This window comes from Apteryx rowi, unplaced genomic scaffold (genome assembly GCF_003343035.1).
Source record: "Apteryx rowi isolate R43461 unplaced genomic scaffold, aptRow1 scaffold_289, whole genome shotgun sequence".
Classification (NCBI taxonomy): domain Eukaryota; kingdom Metazoa; phylum Chordata; class Aves; order Apterygiformes; family Apterygidae; genus Apteryx; species Apteryx rowi.
This window is the reverse complement of record NW_020449296.1, coordinates 176,715-203,320: the sequence shown is the minus strand read 5'-3', so window position 1 is coordinate 203,320 and position 26,606 is coordinate 176,715. Positions and strand designations below refer to the sequence as shown.

The 26,606-nt window shown below is 41.6% G+C and overlaps 1 protein-coding gene across 1 annotated transcript in view; it reads left to right on the top strand.

Annotated features, from left to right (window-relative positions):
• Positions 1-9,105, top strand: part of UNC13B (unc-13 homolog B) — a 189,036-nt gene extending 179,931 nt beyond the window's left edge. The window contains 4 exon segments of the mRNA XM_026069194.1: positions 2,090-2,146; positions 4,926-5,018; positions 6,136-6,295; positions 7,501-9,105. Of these exon segments, the coding sequence (XP_025924979.1) occupies positions 2,090-2,146; positions 4,926-5,018; positions 6,136-6,295; positions 7,501-7,786 (596 nt within the window). The 3' untranslated portion in view covers positions 7,787-9,105.
• The last annotated feature ends 17,501 nt before the right edge of the window (positions 9,106-26,606 follow it).

Here is a 26,606-nt window from a genome sequence, read left to right as displayed (position 1 = left end):
GGAGGGAAAAGGGATTATTTCCTGCTCGCCATTTACATTTTGAGAGCACGGAAATATGTGAAATATAAATCCTGAGGGTTGTGTGGTCTTTTTTCCTCAATGCTCATTGAACAGTCACATTTCATGAATTAATGTGCGTGGGTGACTTAGAAGTGAAATTTGAAGTTATTGTACTGAGACTTGCACAGTGGTGTGGGAGACAATTTCGGCAAAACATCGCTGCAGAAACTAGTTGGTGCCAATGTCACAGGCCAGTTTCCAGCAGTTCATGCAGCTCTGACTAATGCTGATTGACAGCAATGCTGTGAGTCATAGGGCTACATGCTGCCTTTAAAGGGAACAGTCTTCAATGAGAGTAACACAAGCACTGTTTTGTGTGCAGCCAGTATCGGATGCTAGCTAGATGATTGCAGATCTTAAGTATTGAAAGAAAATATTCACTACCACAACATTTTAGTAAGCTGCTGGAATGGGTCACTGGAGTTGTTTGGTAGCTCTCTGGGAAGTCAGGGTGCTGTTTCACTGATTCGGAAATGGTAAATAGTTAATTGTCTCTATCTTCCATTGCTTTCATGGAAATATCTCTGGATTCTTGCACAGAATAATTTGATCTGTAGTCAGGGACTTTCACTGGCTGACTTCTTGCATTGGCTGAATCTTGCTAATCTCAGGAGGGGGATACAAATGTTATTATAGGCTAGGTAGAAAGTAGAAACTGATGATTTAAGATTTCAGGCTGTTTAAATGCAAGTCTGGGGGCTGGGTGATGGAGCTACTACATTTCACCAGAAAAAGTCGTAAGACTCCATGAGTAGGTCTTTCTGCCACCTTTTTGCTTGGAGTCCTGTTTCTTTCAGTCCTTCCAAACCCACAGCAGCTGGCGACCCCACAGGCCATACTAACTCTGCCGGTGTACTGCCACACCGAGCACTGGAAACAAGCGGAAAGCTAATGCCCTTTTCCCTGGTGTGTGAATGAGACTACTTGATAGTAGCATTCCCCAAACATTGGAGAAAGTACTGGGAATTCTGGGGATTTGGGGACTGAACCATCTCTGTCTTTAGCAGCACGATGTTTTTTTCCTTAGGATGAAACATACTGGGTTTAAACACTTAACTAAAGAGACAGTACCTGCATTTGAGAAAATAGTCCTATGACTGTAGGTCCCAGTAGAGCAATGATGACATCCAGTGGCCAGAAAGGTCAAACACCGCTATATCCACAAGTGACTAAAGTTAGAATTAAACTCTAGCTTTAGGATATAAGATGCACTTGTTATGAGTTAGCAATTATGTCTCATAACTGACTGATGCCATTTCTTTGTGAAGCAGCTTACCAGAGACACTTTTGGGGACAGGTCCTGAGTTTGGTGGGCCCCCAAGTGGTCCAACTTAACATCTCCTACATTGCTAGGCTGAGAGTTTTGAGGCAGAGAAGAAAAGGCTTGAGCTATGCCACCAACTGTCTGTAGGATCAGTGGTGGTATGTCTCTGAAAGAGGCACAACTGGCTCCTGCGTTTGGGGCTAGAAAAGGAAGATGTTGCTTGCGTACATTTCTGAGCAGTCCCAGACCGTGGAACGACTTGCAGATCTGCGTACGCATTGGTGGGGCAGAAGGAGCAGCGCTCATATTTACAGCTGCCATTGGCTTTAGAGAGCTCTGACTGGTGTTTCCCTTTGCATAAATCAAGCTTCCCATGGGCCTATGGGAGGACATGGCTGCCTGCAAAACCACTAGTAGTAGTTGCGTATTCCAGTTTGTGAGGTCTCTGTTGCCCTCCTTTTCTTCCTGAGCAGGCTTCTGTGACGCAGTGCTGCTGGCTGTTTGTGCTGCAATGTTGGATCAGGGCTTGCAGTTTAGTTATGCCGGTACAAATTCTCTCCTTGTTTTAACCCAGACAATCCCTTACTCTGGGAGCCTTGCTCTCCAAAGCCTGTGTTGGTGCAGAAGATCTAAGAGGTTATTTAGTCCATCAAGAGCTAGAATATTTGTGCTGTATTTGTATAAGTGTCACCACTAATTGGATTGTAATTCACACTCTTCTCTCTTTATCCTGCCTGCTTCTTGCCTTTTGAATTCATGTCTCAGTGCATGATGGGAAAGGTATTAGGTTTACCGCTAATGAGGACGTTCTTCCTGATAAGGGTATGTTCAAGACTAATGTTGTTACCATAGCAACATTAGCCAGTTGCAAACTTGCCTTGCTTTCGAAGTCACCTTGCCCGTGCTCAGAAACCTTTTCCAGAGATCCCTTTCCTGTGGTTCCCTGTAGAAGTGGACTGCTTGCACCCTACAGATAGAGCCATGGGCTGTGCGTGGGAGAAATCTGCCTGAGAGCCTGTCCTGAAGCTTCACATTTATTCAGGGGATGTGAAAGCTGTCCTGGAAATGGACTGTTTTTGGAGATGCTACAGACTCGTTCCCCTACCCTCTATCGTGGGCTGTGTATTGCTGTGTTTCAAGTCTTAGACTTGCATGCGTGTGTTCTGCCACGGCAGGCTACTGCGGTACATGGTAATGTCTGATATGCACTTAAAGTTATGGCCGAGCTTGAAACATCTGGCTTTGGTGGCGGGGTAGCTAGAAGTCTGGGTGCTCAGGAGAATGGAATAAACTTAAGTCTTGTGTTTCATCTCTCATTTTATGCTGTCCAAAACATTTTAGTTATCTTAGGTCAAATATGTCTGTAACATATTGCACGAGCTCACTCTGCAGTCTCACCCTCCAGTGTCACCATACCCATGAGACTTTCAAGTCAAGATTAAAATCTGCTTGTCACTGTATATGTAAGCGTATGCATACACACAGTTATAAGAGACCAGAGTATTTTCACTGGCTGTCTACAGCTATTAAGTGCTTTTTTTTTAATCTGAGAGCATTTCAGTTAATATAACATGATCTCTGTATAGAAAGACAAAAGTGAAGGTGGAAAAACCCGATCTAAATCTGTCTGTCTCAAAGGTAATGGGACAGTTCTGCTGTCACTCCTCTGAAGCATCAGTGTCTCATTTATAGCCTATTAGCCAGTGACGTATATAGCCACTACAGTTCAGTAAAATGAAGACCCAGACAATAATACTTTTGGTAAAATGCTTCTCTTCCTTTGCAAGTTCAAGGCTGTACTGTTGTTAAATGACAACTATCCATATTGCTGGCTTGCATCAAATTCTCAGCCTTGCTTTACTTCCTAAGCGTGTGTGCTGTCATGGCTGGATTACTGCATTCTGCTGATCTGCTCGCTCCCTGTAGGAAGGCAAGGAGCTGACACATGCAAGGTCCTTGCTCTCCAAAGCACCTGAGGAGCAGAAAGACTTGCGTGTTTTGCAGCTGATGTTTCTGCAATTGCGGTCTGATAAAGTCCGAGAAGATATACCTACATAGTGTCAGTAATCTTGCCTGCTCCTATGGAAAATGTTGACAATGTGAGTGAGGGGTCGTCACCATCAGATGGGTCAAGTCAAAAAAATTAAGCCCTCCAATTTTAACACTGTGCTTATGTACAGGAACRAAAGAACAGTTCTGAGTGGGGGGAAAAAAAGTACATGCAAGATAATGTACAAATGTTATAGCCTAAAGGCTGTTTATTTTACTAAGTTCAAGAATGAGTATCTATCCTCAGATAATAATTTGAAGTTCTATTATGTTTGCTCCTATACTTGCATATTAATATGATTTTCTTTGTATACAGTTTTTCTGTGCCATGTAATACATTCTTCAGAAAATTGCACAGATTAGCTCTCAACCTCCTATCGTCTTTTTTAAATGGGGTTTGGCTCCCTGCAGTCTCTTCTTGTAAAAGTTGACATTAGACCCATCTAATCAAAATATTTGTTTAATGATATGCTTTAAGCTCCTTATCCTGAAGTTCAAATACATGAGTTCTTTCACTTCATAATGTGTTTTAGCCTCAAAATCGAAAAAATAGCCCTTTTCTCCATAGGTACCCAATTATTTTGTGGGTATCCCAATTACAACTACATTGCTAATTGTCAACCTGAGATCAGACAGTTATCAAAGGGAAAGTAAAATAAATCTCACTGTCTTATGAAAGAACTTAATTTTCATTTTGCAAAGTAGTCTTTTTCTGTAATTTACATGAGATCTTGATTTTTCTACCCCGATAAATGTCATTTCCCTGTACTGCATGATAATTACAATTAAAAGTGGAAAAGTTGAACACATCCTGATACAAGAATTTTAAGGGTCTTGTAATCTTTTATTCCTCTTCTGTTGTAACATGTTACCTTTTCCTCTGTGAAACTACATCTCATTTTCTCCTGGCTAATTGATGAAGGGAAGCAAGTACGCAATTTGTGAATGCTTGCTTTCTCTTGACCTTTGATGGCATACAACAGTTAAGGGATCCACATTATGCTCTGACAGGAAGCAGGTAGGCAGTTGGTACGACAACTTTTATCTGAAGTACAACACGGAAGCTTCTTGGAGGGTGAGGCTGCATTTTGGCTCAGTGCAAATCACTATCATCTTTGTCTTTTTTTTTTTTTTTTCTTTCTAAAATTCCTCTCTGTTTTCCCCACCACCACCACCAAGCACACAGTTCCATGAGATTATAGGAATGCTGATGCCCAGCACTGGAATGCCTGCATGTATATTCAACAGCTTGACAGGAACTTCTTAAAAATCCTTGTTCTTTGTGAGGGTCCATTGTTGATTTTTAGGACCCTTAAATTTTTTTTCTTCCTAGTATTCTCAGGATGTAATTTTTAGCGTTTCATATGGGTCGGGCATGCGAGCCTGATGTTAATTTGCATTAATGTTACATTATTAGTGTTGACTGAAAAACTGGCTATGGAAGGTGTACTGTGAAAAGGATATTGTCTTGCTGAGGCCGTAAACCAAAGGTGGTGCCAATAAACAATAATCTGTGTGTGCATGGTGGGGGGTGTCGATTTTCTTCCAACAGGGTCTGGTGTGGATGATCCTGTGGGTGAAGTATCCATACAGATCGACTTGTATACACATCCAGGAACTGGTGAACACAAGGTCACCGTGAAAGGTATGAGAAAGCATGTGTTACTGCTCAAGATCTGTGGTTGTATCAAGACAAACTTCCAGCCTTGGAAGTCATTATATTTTTGTGCTAAACCATGTGATGTGTATCCAGAATTGTCTTTTCTGTTTCACATCAGGAACATGTAGAGAAACAGCAAATGAGCTTGTCCAGCCCAGCCAATGACATGGCAACGTGCAGTCCTGTTGTTTATTGGCAGCGATATATAAAGTAAACAAAAATCAGATGACAGCTCTCACCAGGCTCCACAGTTTAGCATGTGCTGCAAAGCCCAGGGCAGCATGACAGAATGGTCTTGCAAAATTGCTCAGCGTGAGCCAAGAGATTGCAGAGCCACTAAGAGTTCAGAGGCTCCTCTCCTCCTTGAAGGCCAAACTGGTCCCTGAAGAGCCGCTCTGAAAATAACCCAAGCAGTGATTCATCTCAGGCTTCCTCTTCCTCTTTTGGTCTCCCTTGCTTGCCTACAGCCTACTTAACTTGTTTAATTTTCTCTAAAAATATATATAAACAGGTCTTCAGGCCTCTCTTCTCCAGGGTAAATCTATACTGTAATGTAAAAAGTGACTTTTGTAGATGTTCCCTGTGCTTCAGTCTGTTTCCTGCAGTAACCTGGGAGTGGATGAGGATTAAAGAGCTAATAATTTGGGGTTTTCCCCAAAAGAACCCACAGCTCATGTGCTTTGCTGGTCTTACCTGTAATCTCATTTTGCTTTTCAACAGACTTCTATGTCAGGCCCAAAATGCCTCATTTTTTCCTCAATGCACAGCTGATCTAGTGTTAAGCCCAGAATTGGCAGGGCAACCTGCATGGAGCTGTACAAATGCCTGTTTCTCAGAGTAATATTTTGACTCTGCACATGGCAAAAGCCAAGTTCTGTCCCAAGTATTAAATTCCCTTTAAAGAACTTGAACAGGAGCAAAAAAGCCTGTCGTCGTAATGCAACACAGTCCTGCCCATGTGTGTCAGGACACTCGCATGTTTTGGAGTGAACTTTGTCCTCTGAAACACAGAATTGTGAGTTGATGGGAGCTGGAAAGGTTCCCAGAGCCACAGGGACAAACGAGCATTTACTGGAAAGCAGATTCTGACTCTCTTTTCCAGTTGTGGCAGCCAATGACCTGAAGTGGCAAACATCCGGCATGTTCCGTCCGTTTGTTGAAATTACCATGATTGGGCCCCATCAGAGTGACAAGAAGAGGAAGTTCACAACCAAGTCCAAGAGCAACAACTGGGCTCCCAAATATAATGAAACCTTTCACTTGTAAGTATGAAAAATAGCCTAAAGATCTGACCTGGAAAGTGCAGATGCTGAGCGCGGATAGGGCCTTCCAGTTCAGTGAACAGCCTGGCCAGGGCCGAAAGGACTACTCAAGCCAGCAGCTTGGCCGCACTTGGTGTCCTGGCAGGAAAATCTAGAATATGGGAGTCTTTGCTGTGGGTGGGATGCTGTCAGCAGCGTCCTTTGGCTACCTTCTGAAATGCATTGGGTATCCTATCAACATATTTCACTGTGCTCCATCATTTTAATGAACTTTAGATCTTTTTTTGGTAGAGTTGAGGCTAAAAGTTCATCTTTTTTTTTTTTTTTTAACCTAAATATTTGTTTCTGTCTTGACTTGACCTGCAGGACATGCTTTCTGAATCTGTTTCCAAGTCCTTGGAATTAGTAGTGGTTATGTTGCTACAATTGCAGCCTTTCTAAACATTGAGTATTGACCTCTTCTTATTTGGCTTTCATTATTACAAGGCATCTTCCTTCCTGGAAGGCTCAAAAAAAGGAGCTACAGACCAGTCTTAACCTAGCTGTACAGTAAGAATGAGAGGAGTAGAGATGACCTGCAAAAGAGTATAAACATCTTGGAGGAGAGGGGCTATCCATATAATTTTTTATTGCTTTGATGTGAAGAAAGATCTGACAGGCTTCCTTAAATGAAGAGATTTTTGTGCCTTTTTCTCTTTAGAAGTATCTGAAAGATTGGTGGCTTAATTTTATTAGCTCTTGCTTTAATGGAAGGTCTGAATCTTTAACAAAGACTTCATCTAATTAAAATATTAATTACTGAAATGAAGGAACCTTTAGCACAGGCAGAAATGTTTCAAGTTATCTGACTTGAAAATACTATCAGCATGGCTTTAATGTTCTCTGCTTCTCTCATTTCACAGTTTAGCACAAACAAACATGCAAAGGCAGGCTGAAAAGCATTGTTGGCTTTTTCTTTTTAAATATCCGGGTTGTCTTTATCAGCCATGAAACAGCAAAAACCGCCCATATGCCATATATTTCACTTCTCCCTCTCTAACCCTGGTCTTTTTTCCCCCTCTCTCAAACCTGGATTTTTTAGAGTTTTTCTGTAGAAAGGAATTTTCTGTGGCTCATCTAGAACTCTAGGCAGCTGCTGACACATTTTTGCAGAGAAATCAGTATATTCTGCTGAAACTATAAACAAACTTTTGTGTGTTTTTCAGCATACTGGGGAATGAAGATGGCCCTGATGCCTATGAGCTTCAAGTTTGTGTGAAGGACTACTGCTTTGCTCGGGAGGATCGGGTACTGGGCATAGCAGTGATGCAGCTCAGAGACATAGCAGACAAAGGAAGCTGTGCTTGCTGGTGCCCGCTTGGGCGCAGGATTCACATGGATGAAACTGGACTTACAGTCCTGCGGATTCTCTCTCAAAGAACCAATGATGAAGTTGCCAGAGAATTTGTAAAGTTGAAATCTGAATCTCGTTCCACGGAGGAAGGCACCTGAGCTGAGCTGTGTAATGTTCCTTTTTCTCTTCTGCCTTGTGCCAATATGTGCAAGTGTTCAACAATTCTCTCTTGTTAATTACAAAAGGTTTTTCATGTTGTCTTTGTCAGCTCCGATAGCGCACGTGTGCTGTACAGGAAACAAATCCATCAATCTGATGTGAATTATTTATTTTTTAGTAGCTGAGTAAGACACTATAGAGAATGAGACAAACTCTTCTTATTTAAGATGCAAATTCTGCTTTGTGTATATACATTATTTTATACTGGAGGCTGGGTATGCTGGGTTTTGTTGATACGCAGCACTGTGATTTTATCCTCTCAAGTTGGCAGACATTAAAAAGATTCTACATAATCACACTACAAAACAAACCAACTACATGGAAACTGGGAGGAGAACAGTGATTTGGGGTTTGGGCAAAGCAGTTATTCCTCATTGAATTCATGTACTGTGGAGCTGCCAAGGGATGTTCTTGCACAGATTATACCAGTGCCCCAGTGTGATAAGCAGACACCTCAACGTCTGCTTAAAAAAGTAGTTGTTTGTTGCTTTGAAGATGCACACCAAATGAACGTATGACCATGGATGCGCTGCTGTGAGCATGGGCAAGACTAGTGGGACAAGTGCAGAGGGCCTAAGATCTCATAGCCGAAAGCTGCAAAGGCGACATACCAGGAGCAGATTGCAGCTGCCCTGCTATTGTAATTAGCTGGTGTGTCTTGGAGAATACAAATCTCTGAATGCTGCTGGGATTCTTGCATTAACATGGGGGTGCTGTAAGCTGCCAAACTCCACAAGTCACACTTTGGCTACTGTGACCAACGTAGTAGGGAAGGGAACAACTTTAGGGCAATGACAAATAATAAGGCTGCTATATACCTTTTTCACTTCAATATTCTTCTGTTAGTTTTACATGGGTTTGGATAATTTAATACTTGCAGGCTTTCTGTAGCATTTTCTTTCCCTGGAGTAGTGAGACCATTCCTCACTATGAACCCAGAAATGATGGCTTGTTCAGGAGAGAGCAACACATCTCCCCTCTGTGAGCCCTCAGTCCTCGAGTACTGGTCAAGGTGCAGCAGGTGCATTCTGTTCTGATCTTAAAGTTGCTGTTGGCCATGCCGTGGTTGATCCGTGCTGATTGTCATTGTTCTGTGATTAGTGATACCACTAAAAAATGTTTTTGCACTAGCGTGAACAAGCATCCAGATTTTGGTTTTTTTGCAAAATGAAGTGATGTCCTGAGCAAAGCGATTGCAGGGATGTCAGAATTTCCACCGGAAGTTTCTTAAGCAGAAAGGACTGGAGTAGTGATCATACCTGAGGTTTTTTTGTTTGATTTTTTTTGTTTGTTTTTTTTTGCTGTTTTCAGCTGCCCTTGTACTCTGGAAAGTACAGCTGGAACAAGCCAGTCCTTACCCATAAAGTACTGTAATACTGTCAATAAATTCAAGGACTGTGTATTGAATGACTTTTTTTTTGTATTTTATTTTCTATTTTCTCTGACACTTGTACAGCTGTATGATAGGACTCCTGTATTTCACGGGCCTGCTTGTAGAGTTCTGAGACTGCACATCTGCTTTGTTCTTGTCCATGGTGTATTATAATAATGCTCTTCAAAACTCCACACTATTTGTCATGATTTTGAATCATTGTATGTGCCATTGTTACAAGAACTGTTAGTACAGTCTTTAATAAACTCTTTTAGCAGCATCTGGAGTCATCTGTTGAAGTGTAACTGTAATTGGATTTGCTAAATCATGTAGGGCAGGATCACTATTGCGTCTTTGAAAATTAGTCTTGTTTAGTACACACTTTTCTTTTTCCTTTGGTACTGTAGATGCCCAGCAAGAGGTATGAGTGAGTCAGACAGTTCCTTTCTCCAGGATGCATTGCCTCCATCTTTGACATCTTTCACTGTAGTTCTTGGCTTCTGATAATGCACTGGGATGTAACGGAAAAACACAGAGAGCAATTTATTTCCCTTTATTCTCCTATCTTGCTTTTAAGTCAGGTTTCCTTTGTATTCAGGTAGCCTCCTGAAGGTGCTAAACAAAAAGAGTCAGGCAGGCGGTAGGATATTGTGTAGATAACGCATGAGGAAAAATAATTATATATCCAGCTTGATTCATAGCTTTCATTCCAATGTGAACATTAGTAGTCTGTAGATGATATTGACAAGAGATGAAAGAATAAACCTTCTTAATGTCAACTAAATTACTCCCTCTCCTTGTTTTTTGGGGACTCTGCCAATTTCAAGCAGACAAGCTCAGATAACTCGCAGACTCATATTTCTTGAGAATGCAGATGGGGTTACATGACTGCTTGTCCCAGAATACAGTTATGTTTATCAAACTTGAATTTTCCCAGAGCACTTGATTTAATCCAGTGTCCTTTCTGATTAACAGTGAATTAAAAATGGACTCTCCAACAAGTTTCAAAGTAGATCTGGGGGAGAGATGGGAGAGTGGTGCTGTTCCTAGTAGGGTTCCTAATGCCTGAGTCCTTGGTCCTGTGATATCTGGAGTACGTGACTGTGGAGAACATGAAAATGATCCACAGTAGTGTTGTGCACATGGCTCTCTCCACTATATCTGAACACTCCTCAAAATGACAGCTAGGTATAGGCAATATGCCATATGTGTGTATACCTACACTTCCTCGCATACTTGGGATGGAAACATCTATTAAGAGTTGAAAGAGGCTGTTCTAAGAATGCCATGGCAAAGGCACCGGAAACACCAGTGAGTGGTAAGTTGCCTGCTATCCCGTCCGGGACGAGCCTGTCTGCTGACCATCCAATTGCTCTGACCTTAGGGCTTTCTGCTGGGCCTGTGGGAGCAGCTGTGTAGTTTCAGGTCAAGAGTCCGTCCAGCCCAAATCCTGCCTCCAGGAGTGGTTCAAGCAGCAGTCCAGATACAAATTAGAATAAGGTAAATTAATGATGCTTCCTTCTGGTATGCTTTAAGGTACTGACAATTTTTAGCTCAGGGGATGTTCCTGAGCCTGTGGTTTCTCTTTAGTAAGTCCTAAGTTATCCTTCTTCTATCTCCCCTTGAGTTCCTGAAAAGGAGGTTCAAGGATTTAGAATTTGTTGCTTGAAGACTGATCTTTTTTTGAACCTGGCTCCCACTAATTTAATCTGATGCCCCCCATTCTTGTGTTGGAAAAGATGCTGAAGTGTTGGTATTATGCACCCTTCCCAGGCTAATCAGCATATTGTAGACCTCTAACATATTTCCCCTCCTCCTTCCCGTCATTGCTTTTTGGGGCTGCAGTGTCCCAGCTAACTCAGTTATCTTAAAACTTTGATAATCCTCATTGCTTATCTCCGAACCTTTTCCATTTATGTGGATAGTTTCTGAGCTGTGAGGACCAGAACAGCATCCAGCCTTCAAGGTGTGGACAAACTGTGCCAGGAGGAAACCTTTTGAAGGAGGCAGATTGCTCCTGATCTTAAGAGCAATGGAGTCAGCTAGCCCAAGATGAGCTTCCCAGTTGCAGGCAGAAGACACTGGCAGACTGCTGGAAGGAGCAGGGAGCAGACACGCAGCCAGACTTCTAAGGTGACAGAGAGACCTTTCCTAGGAACCTGAAAGAGAAGTTAGAGAGGTTGCTGTAACTTGGGAAGCCAGCTTTACCCAGAACAAACCTGATAGAAAGGAGCCACCCTGCTGAGATTCAGTGGATGGCAAAGATCTGTTTAAAAAAATCTTTTATTTTTAGCCCTTATTTGAAAAGATGAGACAATTTTCTAAGAATGGAGAGAAAGAAAGAAAGCCTTATTTTGTATTTGACAGTCTTATTGTTCTTTGAGAAAATCCCTTCTAAAGTTTTGGCCAGCTCAGGGTTGTGACGCACACCTTCAAATAAATGGGTTGAAGGAGTGGCATAGCAGGAATCAAAGGGGTGATGCATGCTTGCAGGTACGTGACAGGGATAGAGAGGGCTTACAGGAACAGACATTGTATTTCTAGGTTTGAGACAAGACAGGGTAGAGAGCCAAGAGCTGATGTGAGGAGGGTGTTTTATCAGTCTTCCTGGAAGAGACTAGCAAGATGTTAGATGAAAAGAAAGTGGGCAGGAGAATGGGGAGGTCTGGGGAGTGAGTAGGACATAGTGGGGAAGAAGCTGGCATTGCCAGGATGGCGTTCAATTTTCCAGTTTCTGGGTGACAGCACTGAGGGAGGAGGCAGTGTAGTGGCAGTGGAGGAAATCAGGCTGGTCATGGAATTTCCTCCAGACACTTGTCATCTTCCTTTTCTGTTCTTATGCTCTCATTTCCTCCCTTCGAGAAAACTCTAGACTTTGATCCCTATTGTGCTTCCACACGAGTAAAGTTTGTGAACGTGCAAAAAGGCTAATGAGGCCGGCAGTATTCCCTAGTGCTTGGTGGAACACACCTTATGGGTCAGAGTCCTCCCAGGCAGCTGTGGTCTAATCCCACAAGCTCCTCTTTTAAACCAGGAGTGTGGACAAGAATTTAACAATGTCTGGAGGATTTTTTCAAAACTTCACTTCTCCGATACTTGGATATCTTCTCAGTTGCGGCCTCAACTGATGTATGGCCAATTTAGAAATACTTGTTCTCACACCAGCAGTGTTCTTCAGTTTGATTTAAGTCTCTCCCCTGACTCCTGATACTTGGATAACATTGTTATCTCTGCTAAACTTTGTTCTGCTGATCTAGACAAAACTTAGGTTTCTGCCTGTAAGAAGTATTCTCCATTTCCAGTCCTTTCTTTGCATCTGCTCTGAAGTGCAGCCGTTCGAGCATCACTTCTTTCCCTAGCTTTTAGAAGAACTACTTATTATCAGTCCCCTATCTCCATGGGCTTCTTACAGTGCTCAGCTCATTTCCTTTATGTCACCTCATAGTTCTTTCACTAATCCCAGTCTTCTCCTAACAGTTCCCATCTGACAATGTATGTAATGCTTTTCTTGAGTCCCGGTAGATTTGATCTGCTACATTTGTCCTTAGAATTAGGTTTGCCCAGCCAGCAGGCCGTGGTGAGATTCAGGTGGCAGAATAGTTCCTGAATGACTTGGAATGCCTCTTAGGATCATGCACTTAACCCTGCAAGCTGCCACTGCTCCCAAGTCATCTCAGAAGCAATGAAGCAAGCTTACAGAAATGTAAGCCTTTGGCAGGTTAGAGCTAGGAAATCATTTATCAAAGGACAGGTCAAATTGATCCTGTATATTCTACCTTTGCCAAATCCATGTTGCCTTTTGTCTCATTTCTCATCCTTTCTTTATTATTCTTTCCTCCAGATTTGTTCTAAAGTTTTACACACTGTCCAGGTCAGCCTAACACACTGGAAGTTGCTTGGAGTGTTTCCTTGCTAGGATACATTACAGATTTTGCATGTTATTCTCTAGTCACATAACCTCCACCTACACAGATGAAAAGATCCTTGCTACCAAAACTCCACCTCCATGTTTCAGTGTTTTCAGAACCGCAGGATGGAAGTGATCCATTCCCAAGGATTTGGGGGGGTTGAGCCCTCTGAAATTTCAGCTACCTTAACGCAGTTTCTATTTCCTTAACCTCTGTTTTCAGTCACCTTGCCTTTTCTGTATGGACAGGCCCTTTGAGGCAAAGTTCTTCATTTGTGGGATTTCTCTGACTCTCTCCTTCCTGAAAACAAGCATATGACTGAAGAAACCAATGCTCCTTTGAAGCCAGTCCCTCAGTCACCCATGGCCGTGAAATAGACCTTAGACTAAATAAAGTCCACAGGAACATCCACTCTGCTCCCCCTCAGACCAGAACACCAAGGGAATCCTCGAGCATCATATCAGCAACTCAAAATCTCAAGGAACTGTGATGTGCTACAAGAAGAGAGCAAGAGAGAACTGCAGCATCGCAACCACGTTAGCAAATTCTTTGCTCCTGAACAAGTCAGAGTCAAACATGGCTAGAACAGCAGGCATCTTTAAATGTGGCCTGGGAAAGTCTGTGCCCAGTAGGCTGCCTAACATTGAGCAAAAGCAAGATATAGAGGTACTTGAGCTGTTTTCTTAGCGCCATTGGTACATTGCAAAATACATGGAAGAGGAAGAGAAATTAGAACAGTTATGCACTGGGAAGGAAGAATGATTGTTTCTGGCAGCCTACAGAAGACAAGCAGAAGTCCTGAAGCATAGCATTAGTTATTTCAGTACTAATATGATGTGATAAATAATGTAAGTATATTGAAAGTTCAGATAAGAATATCAGATGAGATTCAGAATGCTCAGAGACTAAAGCTTTTATTCAGAGATATTAATCTCGTCCTAGAGCACCCAGAGTGATGGCAAGCCTGCAACACTCATCACAAACTGCCACAAACTGCCAGCCCAGTAACGACTTCTCTATGAGACCAAAGCACTAGCTTCAAATTCTGCCTTGAGAATGTACATGGCAACTCTTCCTTTCTCTGTTCCCTCAGTCTCTGTGCCTCTTATATTATCTGAGCCTTTACAGTCTCTGTCCTTGACAAGATTAACTCAGGTGAACTTTAATGAGTTTCTATTTATCTCTACTTGATTTTCAGTATATGGAGGTTTTTTGTTTTAGAAAGTAAAAGCTTTACAGATTTGTATTTATCCTAGCATTTAAACAGCAGATAATTATTGCACTAGACAATAGTGCTCTTATGAGTTGCTAGTTTTAGTATTTTCACAGCTTATTGGAACCAAATCCAGAATAACACCTCCTTTTATTATCACAGTGACTATGTGGTAACAAAATCTGTCAGCTGTCATATCTGATAGTGCCATTATTAACAGCAGCTATTCACCAAATGCTAGTTTCCTGTAATGGCAACTGTCAGCCAAAAGCATTTCCATGTATTGGCTATAACGCAGATAATGAGAATATCAACCCAGTGAACCAGTCTACAGGGAGGGACATTTGACTCGTGGATTTTGCAAAGCAGCGCTCTCGATGCTTGCTGCGCATCTTCTCTTTTTTTCCTAAGACGCTCTTTCCCAAGACCCCCTCTTGTTACTCACCAGTGTTCGGCAAACTGAGGAAAGTAAACCTTGCCTGTCGGCATCCTCTGAAGCAGAAGATATAATTAATTTACTGTGGTTTACCTCACCCCTAGTCACAGCTACAGAGGCAGAGAGGCGTACCGCTTTGGTAGCTGCAAGAAGTGACGATGTCAAAAAGCCACCTTTAATTGAAATCCCTACTAAATATGGTCAGTTTATACTTTTCCTAAGCACAGYAGCTTGTCGTGCTGCAGATCCTTATTTGGAATTGTTTTCATGTGCCTAGAGTCAAGCCTAGGTCAAGTCATTTTGTTTATCAAAGGAAGAAATTTCTGAGGATGACAATCATGGATGCAATAAACCCACACAATGGTGACCAAGGTTTTCTCTCAAAGTTTGGCAGATGCAGTCAAATATTCCCTTGTGTGCGTGGGGGGAGTGAGTTTGAAGAAACAAACACCCTGTGTGTTTCAAGGAAGTTTCTTGTTCATTTTAAAATGCTTTTTTAAAAAAAAAAAAAAAATCACTCCCCACATGTAGATACCTTCAACCCCCTGCCTCCATATCCTAAGTTCATAAGCTAAGTGTCTTTCAGGYGCTTTATCCTTTTATCTCCCTTTCCTCCCCTTTGGAAGTAGCAGAACAGTCATCAGCAGGAGTTTGAGACCTCAGTCAGTGCAGAGCTATTGTACTGCAGTTACGTAGGCTGCTCTGTGTGATTTTTCCCAAATCATGCTTTCATTATAGTTCGGTATGAACAATCCCAGTTTTAGTTACATGTTTTTCTGCAGGGGGAGCTTGTAGTCCAGTCTAGAAATTGGAACTAGGAAAACCAGCTGGAGAATATCTAGTTTGTTCAGCTAGAGTCCAGATTAAGAAAATTCCTGCCATTACTCCCTGAATGAAGGAGGTGCAAGGGTTTCAGTYACCTGGTTACTGCTGTATGCTATGAAATTCATTCTCCTAAAATAACAAGTTATGAAGGAAATGAAAGTAAAAGCTCTGTCAGAGGAAGTTTGGCTTTACAGATTTTTAGGGCAATAACCTTTTTTCTTTGGGAGCTGCCTTGAAAAAGGAGAAACATGAGAAATCCTCTTTCTCACCCCCAGGATAATATACCAAACCTTTTCCATCGTGCGACTAACAAGCTTAAACCAGGCTTCCAAGTTTCAGCAGAAGCACTGATTTCCATGGTGGTAAGCCGGTGGTTACAAGCCACACTTCTCAGCAGTCATCTAATAATTGTTATTGCAGCACTCAGTGATCATCCCCTTCCCTATCTGTTTCAGGCCTTTTCACAATAAAAAAGGCACCTCTATTGGCAACGTATAACCCTTACACTTCATAGATGTAGCAATGTTAGCAAATGCCTTTTGTATTTTGTAACTTAACACTTTTTGTCCAGACAGTCGAGGTGAGCTGTGCCTCTGTYTATGCTCACATCTTTTGTTTCTGCTGTTGAGAAACTGAGGCATCTCCTGTGCTGCCTGGAGTAACTGTAGCAATCAGTCGATTTGCTGAAAGTTGAAAATTATTAGCTATGGTTGTATGTAGTTTGAACCACAGGGAAATAGCACAGGGGGATAAGAGACGAATGTGGCTTGAAAATATTCCATGTGCAATCTTCCCTGTACAATATGTGATGATGAAATGGAAGAAAAAGAAACATGTTTTCCTCCTTGGCATTGCTACTGTTCAGTCTCCGCTGTCTGTCCAGTACCATCCCCAAACCAGTAGCACTCGTGGTAATGACAGCTCACGCCTGTTATGTAAAGCACCATTCTTTCCAATATAATGAGCATCAGTAAATTAACACCAGCTCTGTAGCCGATTTTGTATGTACTGAAAGTTTCATCTGAATTGTGTAATGCGGTTTTAAAGGATTGACAGAAAAGTGTGATTCAGCAGAAAGTACCACTAGCCTGAGTTTAAAAAGTAATCCTCTTAAGCAAATAAAACCCATCATCTTCAGTGACAGAAGATCCCACCAATTCTTTCACAGTTTACTACCGCCCGGTTTACCAAGTTCACTACAGACTATTACGGCCTTTTCCTGTGCTCTGCCAAAGACATGACCACAATATGTATAACATCCATAGAATTAGAGCCAGGGAAGAACCAGTTTGTCATTTCATCTCATCTGTTGCATTACACAGGCTGTAGTGTATCACCCAGTTAACTCTGTATGGAGCTCAATAGCTCTGGATTTGTCTGTCGTCTCCCCCAGAAGGATATTCTTTATCTTGCTGCTAAGACACTATGACATGGAGATCAACCCACTTCCTTTGGTATTTTGCTGTATTGGTTAACTGTTTAGAAGTGTTTGGCTTTCTAATGTTATTTTTTCATTCACTTGAAGCTTCTATCCACTGATTCTTATTATGTTACAGTCTCGGGACGGGAGGACAGATGATAGAGCAAGAAAAGATGAGAGGTCTAACTAGATTGTCTAGCTGTAGGTATACCAGAAAAAATATTAGTTGAAATGGACCCACATGGACCCAATCAACTTGCAGCCCACAGACCTAACCGGGAAATTAGGTCCAAAAGAAAAGAAGGAAGGAATGCAAGATTATAAGCTATTACCAGGTTCTGTGCTTCAATATTTCAAAAGTCTTCTGGAAGGATCAGTATTGCCCCCTTCTCCCTCCCCATGAACAGCTGGTTAGAAATAAACTGAAAAAATAGGTATCTGTTTCCTTCTCCCACCTCTCCAGTGAAGCAACAGCGGTTGATCAAAGATTGGCAGTCCACCCTCTGTGGGCCATGGCTGACACAAAGTCATGTCACCATGGGTGACTTTCTGAAATGTCTAGTTGGTACATCTAGCACAAGTGCTCAAGGTCATACTGATAAACAGATTTGGGGTRAAGAAGAAGTATTATTAAAGAATGTGTTGACTTGTGCTGCAGAGGGCTTCCACCCAGCTCTTCTTCACAGCTTCGAATCAATTGCCAAAATCCTTTGGCATCTCTCTCCCAACGAACTTTTTGTCAATGAAAGGGCCTTACCTTTTAGAGGCTTCTCAATTCATCCTGTTTTCTCCTTGTGGTAAATATCAGGTCAGTCCTCTGAGGACTGAAATATTTTTGTCAGCTAGTGGTATGGGTTCTTACCACCTTCTCTCATACACACAGTCAGATTAGATGATCTAAGGGACTGGCTACAGCTCTGTGGTCTATGAATCCTAGACAGAAATATATATATTTTTCTGTATTAAAAACAAGCCCTCTGAATCTTCAGGAATTTCTTCCCATGTTACTAACATTGCAAATAATTAAGAAAATGAAGTAGATAGTTCTAACACAATCAAGATAATAAAAAGCACCTACAGTTTGTTTATAAAGGCATCAGAAACAATGCTGGAGGACTTGCACAGCTTGTGGTTAGAATCCTTACCCAGAATAGACAAGTGTCTGGAAGCCCCTATAGGCCTGTAGCCCCTTCACACTTGTCGCTTGCATTGTGGAACATTTTGCAACTACGTAATAGACTATTTTGCAGAACTATAAACATCATAAAATTCTGACATAGGGTATTTAGTGAGGATAAAATCATTTTCTTGACAAATGGTGTGAAAGAAATCCTCCTTTTATCCAAAAAATAGCAGCACAAGCAGACTTCCCACATACTTGCTATGCCAGCATGCCTGAATCCTGGTCTGCATATGGGACTTTAGCCAGGAGTAACATGTTCTTCACCACTCATGTAAGTTCTTACCGCTCTTAAGTTTCCTACTTGGGTAGGGTAATGTTGCACAAGCTGATGCAGTGCAGAAACATGGGGATGAAATTCGGCAAGTGTTGTAGTTTTGCTGGCACAACACTACTCCAATCAACTGTGGGACTGGTTAACTGTATTATGTTTTTCAGGGCTAGGTCTGGAACAGACATTGCTCATATCAAGCATAGTAAGCCCATGATAGAGAATGTAGAGCAATGGCTCATCCAGTTATGAGGAAAAAATAATTTTTTATCAAAATTGCTCAAACTTTGGTTAATTTTCATTCTACCATTTCCTGTGAAAGTCTACTTTTCTGCCTCTTCATGCATGCTTGCAGTGATAGGATTGGCTGTGCAATCACAGCATGTGTCCCTATGTTGACTGTTAGGCATTAAATCAAGGAAAAAGCTGTACCACTTGAACTAAAGGCATCACTGGAAGCACTACTGTCAACAACGGCAGATTTTTTGCTGTCTCCTGGGCGTACAGTTTGGCATATACGAAAGGCCCTATCTTCCTCCCCTTGTGCAGACATGGTGTAAGCGTGCCGCACTGCCATCCAGAGTGTCCCCACGTAGAAACAGTATTTACTGAAGTTTCCTTTAAGTGCAAAGCATGACACCCAGTGGGGAGACACTATGTCGCAGGGCAAAATGCGGCCAGGCAGGAATCAGGTTATGGCCGTGGTTTATGCTTGGAGACCTGGAAGTGCTCCCAGGTGACCGGTTTAGTGTGAACAAGGCACAGCAGTTAAATTTGCCCAAAACCTGTGATGCTTGGCAGCCGTGCTCCTTCCCCCTGTGCTGGTGGTTTGGCTCACYGTGGGGCGAGCACAGAAAGGTGGCAGACGGCCTCATCCCAGGGGAGTTTTCTACTCAGATTTGGTTCATGAAAGTTCAGCATGGGGCCGGTGCTGAGAAACATCGAAGGTTTGACGGCTGACTGCGTCCGGAGGCAGCGGAGGGAGAAGCTGGAAGAGTAAATAGAAAATAGCTTTCCCCTTTGCTTTGAAGTCTCGCAGATGTGGTGTGAAAGCCAGCCCCCTTGGAAAGCACAGCGGCTCTCCRGGTTGTAAATTCCCGTACTCTGAAACTCCGTCAGGACTTGTTCCCAACTCCTGCTAGCAGGGGGTTGCGAGAGATCAAAGCCATAGGTAAGTAGGGCATCTGTTACACCGAGCCTTTATCTTTTCTTGACAGGAGATGGGAGATAACAGGAAGTTTGATTGTGCAAAGCTAAACCAAAGGTGTATTTCTGCAGCTAGGGGATATCGCGGGAGCCTTCACAGTGGTTTTGAATTTGCATCTCTCAGCAACTGATGTGTTGTCCCCAGTGTGCAAGGGAACATACTCAGAGATTCAGCAACCACACAAGGAAAAGGGGAAAAATGTTAACAAAATGTGCCTCCTTTCTTAACTTATTGCCCTGTGTATTTAAACTTCACTTTAAGGTGTCATTTTTTAAATCATTTCTCTTTTTCTTGTCAGATGCCCCTCTTCAAAAGCCTAAGTAATATTGTTGGGGAAACAGAATTTTGTGTGTATGTCTGTGATGTTATCTTAACCCATACTGTCCCAAGAACAGAGGGGAAACTATTCAGGTGCTCAGAAAAACATGGGAATGTGGAAAAATCCTAAAAAATATAGTCCTTTCTTAATTTTCCCTCCCCAAAACTCTCTCAGAATTTTAGCAGCCTCAGAAGTATTTTGGGAGGGAACCGTTCTGCTCGATTCGGTGCAAAAGCCTGTATAATGTTGCTAGAAATAATTAAGAAACAAAATCTGGATGACATTTGCACTAGCCATGTAAAGAGACATTGTGGCAGTACCAGGCTCCCACTGTTACCGAGGCAAGAAGCTTGACTGGAGCAGACCAGGAAAGCAAGGAGTGAGCAGGGTATGCATTCTGCAGCCTCCTTGCTAAGGTACGGGCTGATTAACAGCTCTTTTGCAAATTGTCTCCAGTGAGAGTTGTGCTTTAAGAAGGAGGAGTGCCATAGGGAATCCTTCAGGGGGAGCAGCTCATGATGATGGAAACCGAATTATCCGAAAGTGTTGAAGTGAAAACCAGACAGGAATTTGAGCAATGGAAGGTATTCTCCTCCACTGTGCTCTGCACATCGGTTTTGCTAGGGGCCCTTTTGACTGATTGCCTAATGTATCGGTTTTGAGATGTCCACATGGAAAATTCAAAAACCTGGGCCAACCCTTGCCTAGCATATACTATTGTAGCTCCATTTCTAACTTATGCTGGGTCAGAAAATGGACCTTGATATCTTGTTCCACRGGGAGGGGGGGGAATTGAGTCTTGTGTACTCTGCATGGTCTGTCTTGCTGAGTGAATATGTTAATGTGAATCCTTCGCTGAAAATATGGCAACCGTTGTGTTTCTGGCAAGCCTTTGCCAAAATTTCTCCTCTGCTACAATGTGTATTGTTGTATATGAGTCTGTCTGTGTGAGTTAAAACCCTTCATGACAGAGCCAACTTGTTGATAGCGGTGGAGTGAATTCTACACATGCATCTTAGTCCTGTAAAGCCTCCTTTTTCTCTTATTTCCATTATCTCCAGTTTTATGCCAGAGCTGCCCATTTTTGGGATAGGAACTTGAACTCATTCATGCACTATTTTGCTATTAATGATTCTTATTGTAATTAATGTGATAATAAAATAAAAGTTCAGTGAAAGCATTTTGTAACATTTTAGAGCTCTCTGACTAATTCAGGATGAACGATGCTAAACTAAGGTATGTTGATTATCATTTGCAATAATGTTTTAAATGTTTCCAGTTGTAAAAGTTTCTGTGTACTAAATGACTATGAATTTAACACACATTTTGTGATCTTTTACTTGTTCACACAGTTAGGTGCTTGGGGTCAAATTCTAATTTATTATAGTGTTGTAAATTCAGAGTAACTCCTATAATGTTAATGATGTTAACTATGAATTAAATCACAGAAAAAATAAAGTTGAACCACAGTACAAAGCCTTGACATACCTTGTTATACCTCTAATGATATGAGCTGTGAGCAGGCCCTCAGTTTCTCTCTGAGGGTCATTTTCACCCTTATTAAGAACAGATTATGTTGTAACTGTTCTTTAGCTGATGTTTTATAAAGATGTATCACTTGCCTTTTAATGTTCTTTTCTTCTAATACGGTCTCTATATTTAACAGCTAATAAGATCGTTCAGAGAACTGAAAGGTTTCCCTCTGAGTATTTAACCATGGTGGAAGCTACTAAGTTCCTCCAGAAGGCTCAAAAATTGTCACTTGGGAGGTTATGTCAGTGGTATTTTAACAAACTGCTGGGAAACTGAGATTTTTCACAGGAGCCAAAGGGATGTAGGCGCATAAATCTTCCTGAAATTCACTGGAAGGTGACAACTGCACTACTTGCAAAAGTTAAAATGGAAACTTTGGTCAGAAGCTCTCATGACAGCAGTGGGCTGTAATGATTACATGACCATGTGCTTCTTTTAGACTCAGACTGTGACACTCTTTCTTTACTTGCATGTCTTATTTTTATTTTAGATCATGGTGCAAGCATCAGGGAGTCTCTTTGTGCAACAAACATCTGACATGACTTAGAACAAATCAAACCAGAATTAACAATGCCAGAGAGGCCTGTCTGAATCCTAATCAGTAACAATAACTGCATTTCTACAGAGCTGTCCCTCCCTTGGGTCTTGTGCTATTCCTTCATATGTTTTGGAGTGAAAGGCTGTTTATAGCCTCATTATAGGGTGTTTAGCATTAAATGTCAGGAAGCATCTGCTGGCACATTTCTCAGTAGGAGACTTTTAAGTTCTGCAAGTGAGTTTGGGTAGCTGTCTTGAATATACATGGGAGGTTCCTCCAGAGATTTGGATCACGTCTTTGAAGACAAGTTGAAGCTGAATACTCAACAACAGCAGTTCTCATCTGCAATGATGCAGACATCCACTATCTGGCCCATGTCATAAAGGCCTACGAGAGCATTTTTTGCTGGTATCATCTCCACATGTGAAGTTATACTTCCATGAGACACTGGTTTCAGCAATGAAATGGTTTAAGAAGTTAATCCCTCCTGGATCCTAGCATCACAGTCCCATGGGTTGTGCCAGCATAAGTGTTTGTGAGGCCATGTTTTAAACTCAGTTGCTGAAAGTATCTGTGTAAAAAGGTAAGCCTGCGGCTCCACAGGCATTGCAGCAACCACAGATGGGCCTAACCAGGCCCCCTCTAGCTTGTTGTCACTGTTCGTGTTGGGCTGATGTTGTTTTTGTGACTGTGGCAGTAAGTTAGATGATGGAATTGATCCAACTGAAAATGCGAACAAATATATTTTTTTGCTGAATCACTTCCCATTCTGAGGGACGGGAGCAAACAGGAGCTTCTTAAGGTGGTTTCCCTGTCTTATGAACTAAACTGATGGTCTGTAGCATAGGCAGTCTGTCTGAACTGAGATTTGTGCCCAGCTGCTTTGAGCTGCCTTTAGGCATGAGTTCTTAATTCAAAGTGCCTGCTTCTCTTCACACACAACCATCACATGTTCTTAAATATTTAACATTCACTTATGTATTAGTGACAATCCATATAGTCTTTGAGGCCTGCATGGCAGGTTCTAGAGAATAAATTAGGGCTGATCCTTGTCCACAATGTTAAGTGAAATCATGTGGCTGACGGATGCCTCTGTGTTTTAGAACCAGTCCTCAGTGAGATTGGTTTTGTCCTCCTGTTTGGATCTGCAGGAGAGCCAGACCTCATTTTCTTCTGTGTTTGCATCCATCAGTCATGATATCACGATCAATTTTCTTATTACAGGAAGTCTAGGATGCTTATTACCGGCAGGATGAGTCTTCCTGGGAAATCATTAGAGATCCGTCCTTTGCCTTGTGTCTTTCCCAGCATGTTACAGCTATAGAGCAGGCCACAACATAGCAAGATATTTCTAAAATAGAAACTGGGGATGGTGAAACAGGGTCAGTGTGCACAAACAAGGACTCTGAATTCATCGAGGGGAAGGAAAATGGGTTTTGAGTACCATCTACAGTCTAGAACCTGGAGACAGGTAGAAGATGGAAGAGAGGGGAAACCCCTCCCAGCTTTGTTGTATTTTGTAGAGGGGACAACAACTTTTGAAAGATCTCCTCTGCAAGAAAGCTTCTGGGAAAAAGCTGAGGGAGATTAAGGGAAGAGCAGTCTGTGAGTAATTCTTGCAAAATGATTTTCCATTAGGCAGCAGCATGTAGCCTTTCTCTTCCCCTTAAATATTACATCATTCTTAAACAATAGCTTTTTAACTCCAAACAAAGGGCTTTCATTCTCATGCTTGGAAAGGTTTAAGCTCAAGCTCTAGTTTTAGTTCCAAATTGTTAGCTATTGTTAATTTTAAGTTATTTTTATTTTAGTGACTGAAACATCAAAGACAGGAAAGAATTATAATTTTGCATATCTTCCAAGAATGATCCCGACTTCTGTGTAAGAGTTTTCCTACTAGCATACTGACTCATAGCTGTCAAAATGCTGGCACCAGAGTATTTTATGTTACTATTGATATTAAACCTGAATTCTGCAGTGTTGTCATGACACCTTTATTTTTTTCTTAAGAAGAGATTTTTCTGTTTTGAAAATGGTATCACGAACCAATACAAGAACTGAAAAGCGAGCAGAAAAAAGCTTATTCACTTCTTCCCCCAGAGAAGGTGAGATTCCCATTTTTTTCTYCAAGAGGTTTTACCAGGACTTTGGGATAACCTAGGCCTTCGTTACATGAGAGAAACTTAACAATTTTTTTGTACTGAGGTGTCCTTGATATGATTCTAAATGCCTCATAGTCCTTATTAATGCATCCTACTCCATCTCTTGAGGAAGTGAAGAACTATTATTCCCTTTCATGAATAAGAAAATAGAAGCACAACAGTATTAACAGACTCGCCCATAATCTGCCACAGATGTGAGAATGGATTTGCCTCTCATTTCAGTGTTTGCTCAGACTGCTGTTCTTCCTTCTTCAGATGTTCACATGACACTGTTAGTCATAGCCATGGCCCATTACCTAATGGAAGAATTTTCAATGAAGCAGGAAGCTTTCATTGCCGTGTTTGTAGTGCTATCTACTGCACTGAAAACTAAAGAATAAATTTTATTTGAAATAGGCTATAAACAGAAGTGGTACTGACTAGTCTATTTTCATCGGCTGAGAACAAACAGCTCAAAAAATCCCAGACAAGATGATCGAGGAGGTCTGAATTACCTTTTAAAAAGCCTTCCACTTCAATAATTTGGCATGTTGCAAGGAAAGTAAAAAAAAAAAAAAAAAAATCTGTTTCTTTAAAAAACATTGCTTATTTAACCTGACACCAGTTCTGAATTTTTCAGCCAGAAGATGTCATCAAACCTAAAGCAGGTGGTAAAAATGCCTACCAGTGCAAATCAAAGCTTGTGAATTAGCATTGGAAGCTTGTATTACTGAACAGGGAAATCTGGAATGCTAGTATGGCTTGACACATGCCATTATTAAGATTTTAAAAAAATCTTAAGTTTTCATACTACAGCCTATTGTAGTTGTACTTAGGTGATTTTTTTAGATTRGCTCTGGCTCTCCTCTGTCTCAGAGTTCTCTTTGCAAACTTTTTTTTGGCTGAAGAGGGCACTGAATTAAATACTTTAGAGTCAAAAGCTGAATTTACATATTTTGTTAGCATTACCGTGGCAGCCAGAAGCCTGAATCAGGATCCTGTTGTACTCAGTGCCATAAAAACCTAAAAGAATGGATTGCCCCATGGAAGCTACATACATTTTAGTCCTTATAGGAGATAATGAAATGTCTGGCCTTTGGGGAAGAATATGTTTTGTGTTTGAAATTCTCCAGCTGAGGGCTGTCCAAGAAAATCTATCATCTGTTGATTGCAGAAAGTTGAGCACATGTCTTGTTCACATCTCTAGCTACTGGTTTGCTGTAACAGCATGCACAAGTAGGTTTTTCAGGCTGTATTTCTCTTGGATGAAACAAAGTCCTGTTTGTGGTATATTCCTTATTTATACCTGATGTCATATACTAGTCCAAGGATCAATTGCTTTTTATTTACTCAGTGCAACACAGTGCCATGTTCCACCCACAGAGTCAGGAACTTTCCCTTTTCTCTTGCAGCTTTTATTGAGCACATGAAGCACACCGAGACATCCTGTAACTTCTGGGACGTGAGGATCACATTCAGCGTGTCCCAGCCCGCGTTTACCTCCAGATCCTGGAAAGCRTGGTGTTCCCTAGAGAGCTTTGCAGCTGAGCTAGAAAGAAGCTTGGCATTCTCTGCTGAATAATCACCTAGGGATTTTTAAAGAAACTGTACCTTTTTGAATGGTGCTGAAAAATTCCTTCATGCTTGTCTTGACAAACAGCTCCAGATAGAAAAGGAGACACAGAACAGCAAGGTAGGCCAATTTCTTCATGTGATCTAGAAGAAAAGTGTAAAACCTTGTGTAGGAACCTTGATTTCAGCTATTTTTCTTGTGTATTTTTTTTGCTTTAGCATACTGGATTATTCTGCATCTGTACATGTTGGTTCTTGAAAGTAAGTCCTGTGGTTTAAGTTTACTTTAGGTAGTGTCAGTCTTACTATGTCAGCCACACATGAAAAGTTGGTGAGTTGGGACTGTTGAAGTGAGGCTAGAGCAAAGCCTTCCAAAATCAGTGGGAAAGCATGGGTTCACTTTCCTGGCTTTGGATTTAGGTCTCTGTTCTCTCTCTGTTTATAATATCTGAAGGGAGAGCCAGGCCTTTGCTTTCTCTGGGGGCTCAGTGCTCTCTCTACTCTTGGTGCTGGCAATTGCATTTTGGTTTAACAGTAAAGGCATGAAGCACTGGAACTTCTTGCCTCCACCATAAAAGATTTTTGCATCATAACTGACTATCTCTGGAAAATATATGCTCTAGCTCAAATAGGTAGACGAGCAAAACAATGAGTGTTGTTCTGTGGCCTGTTGTATACTAAATGAAAATAATGATCTTGCCGCCTTTAAAATTGGAGGGTAAGACCAGAATGGAGGATTTGCATCACTTGCTTAGAACCCTCGTATATCTCAGGTCATTAGGTTTCACCTAGATATGCTTTTACTGAGCACCATTATTTTTGTT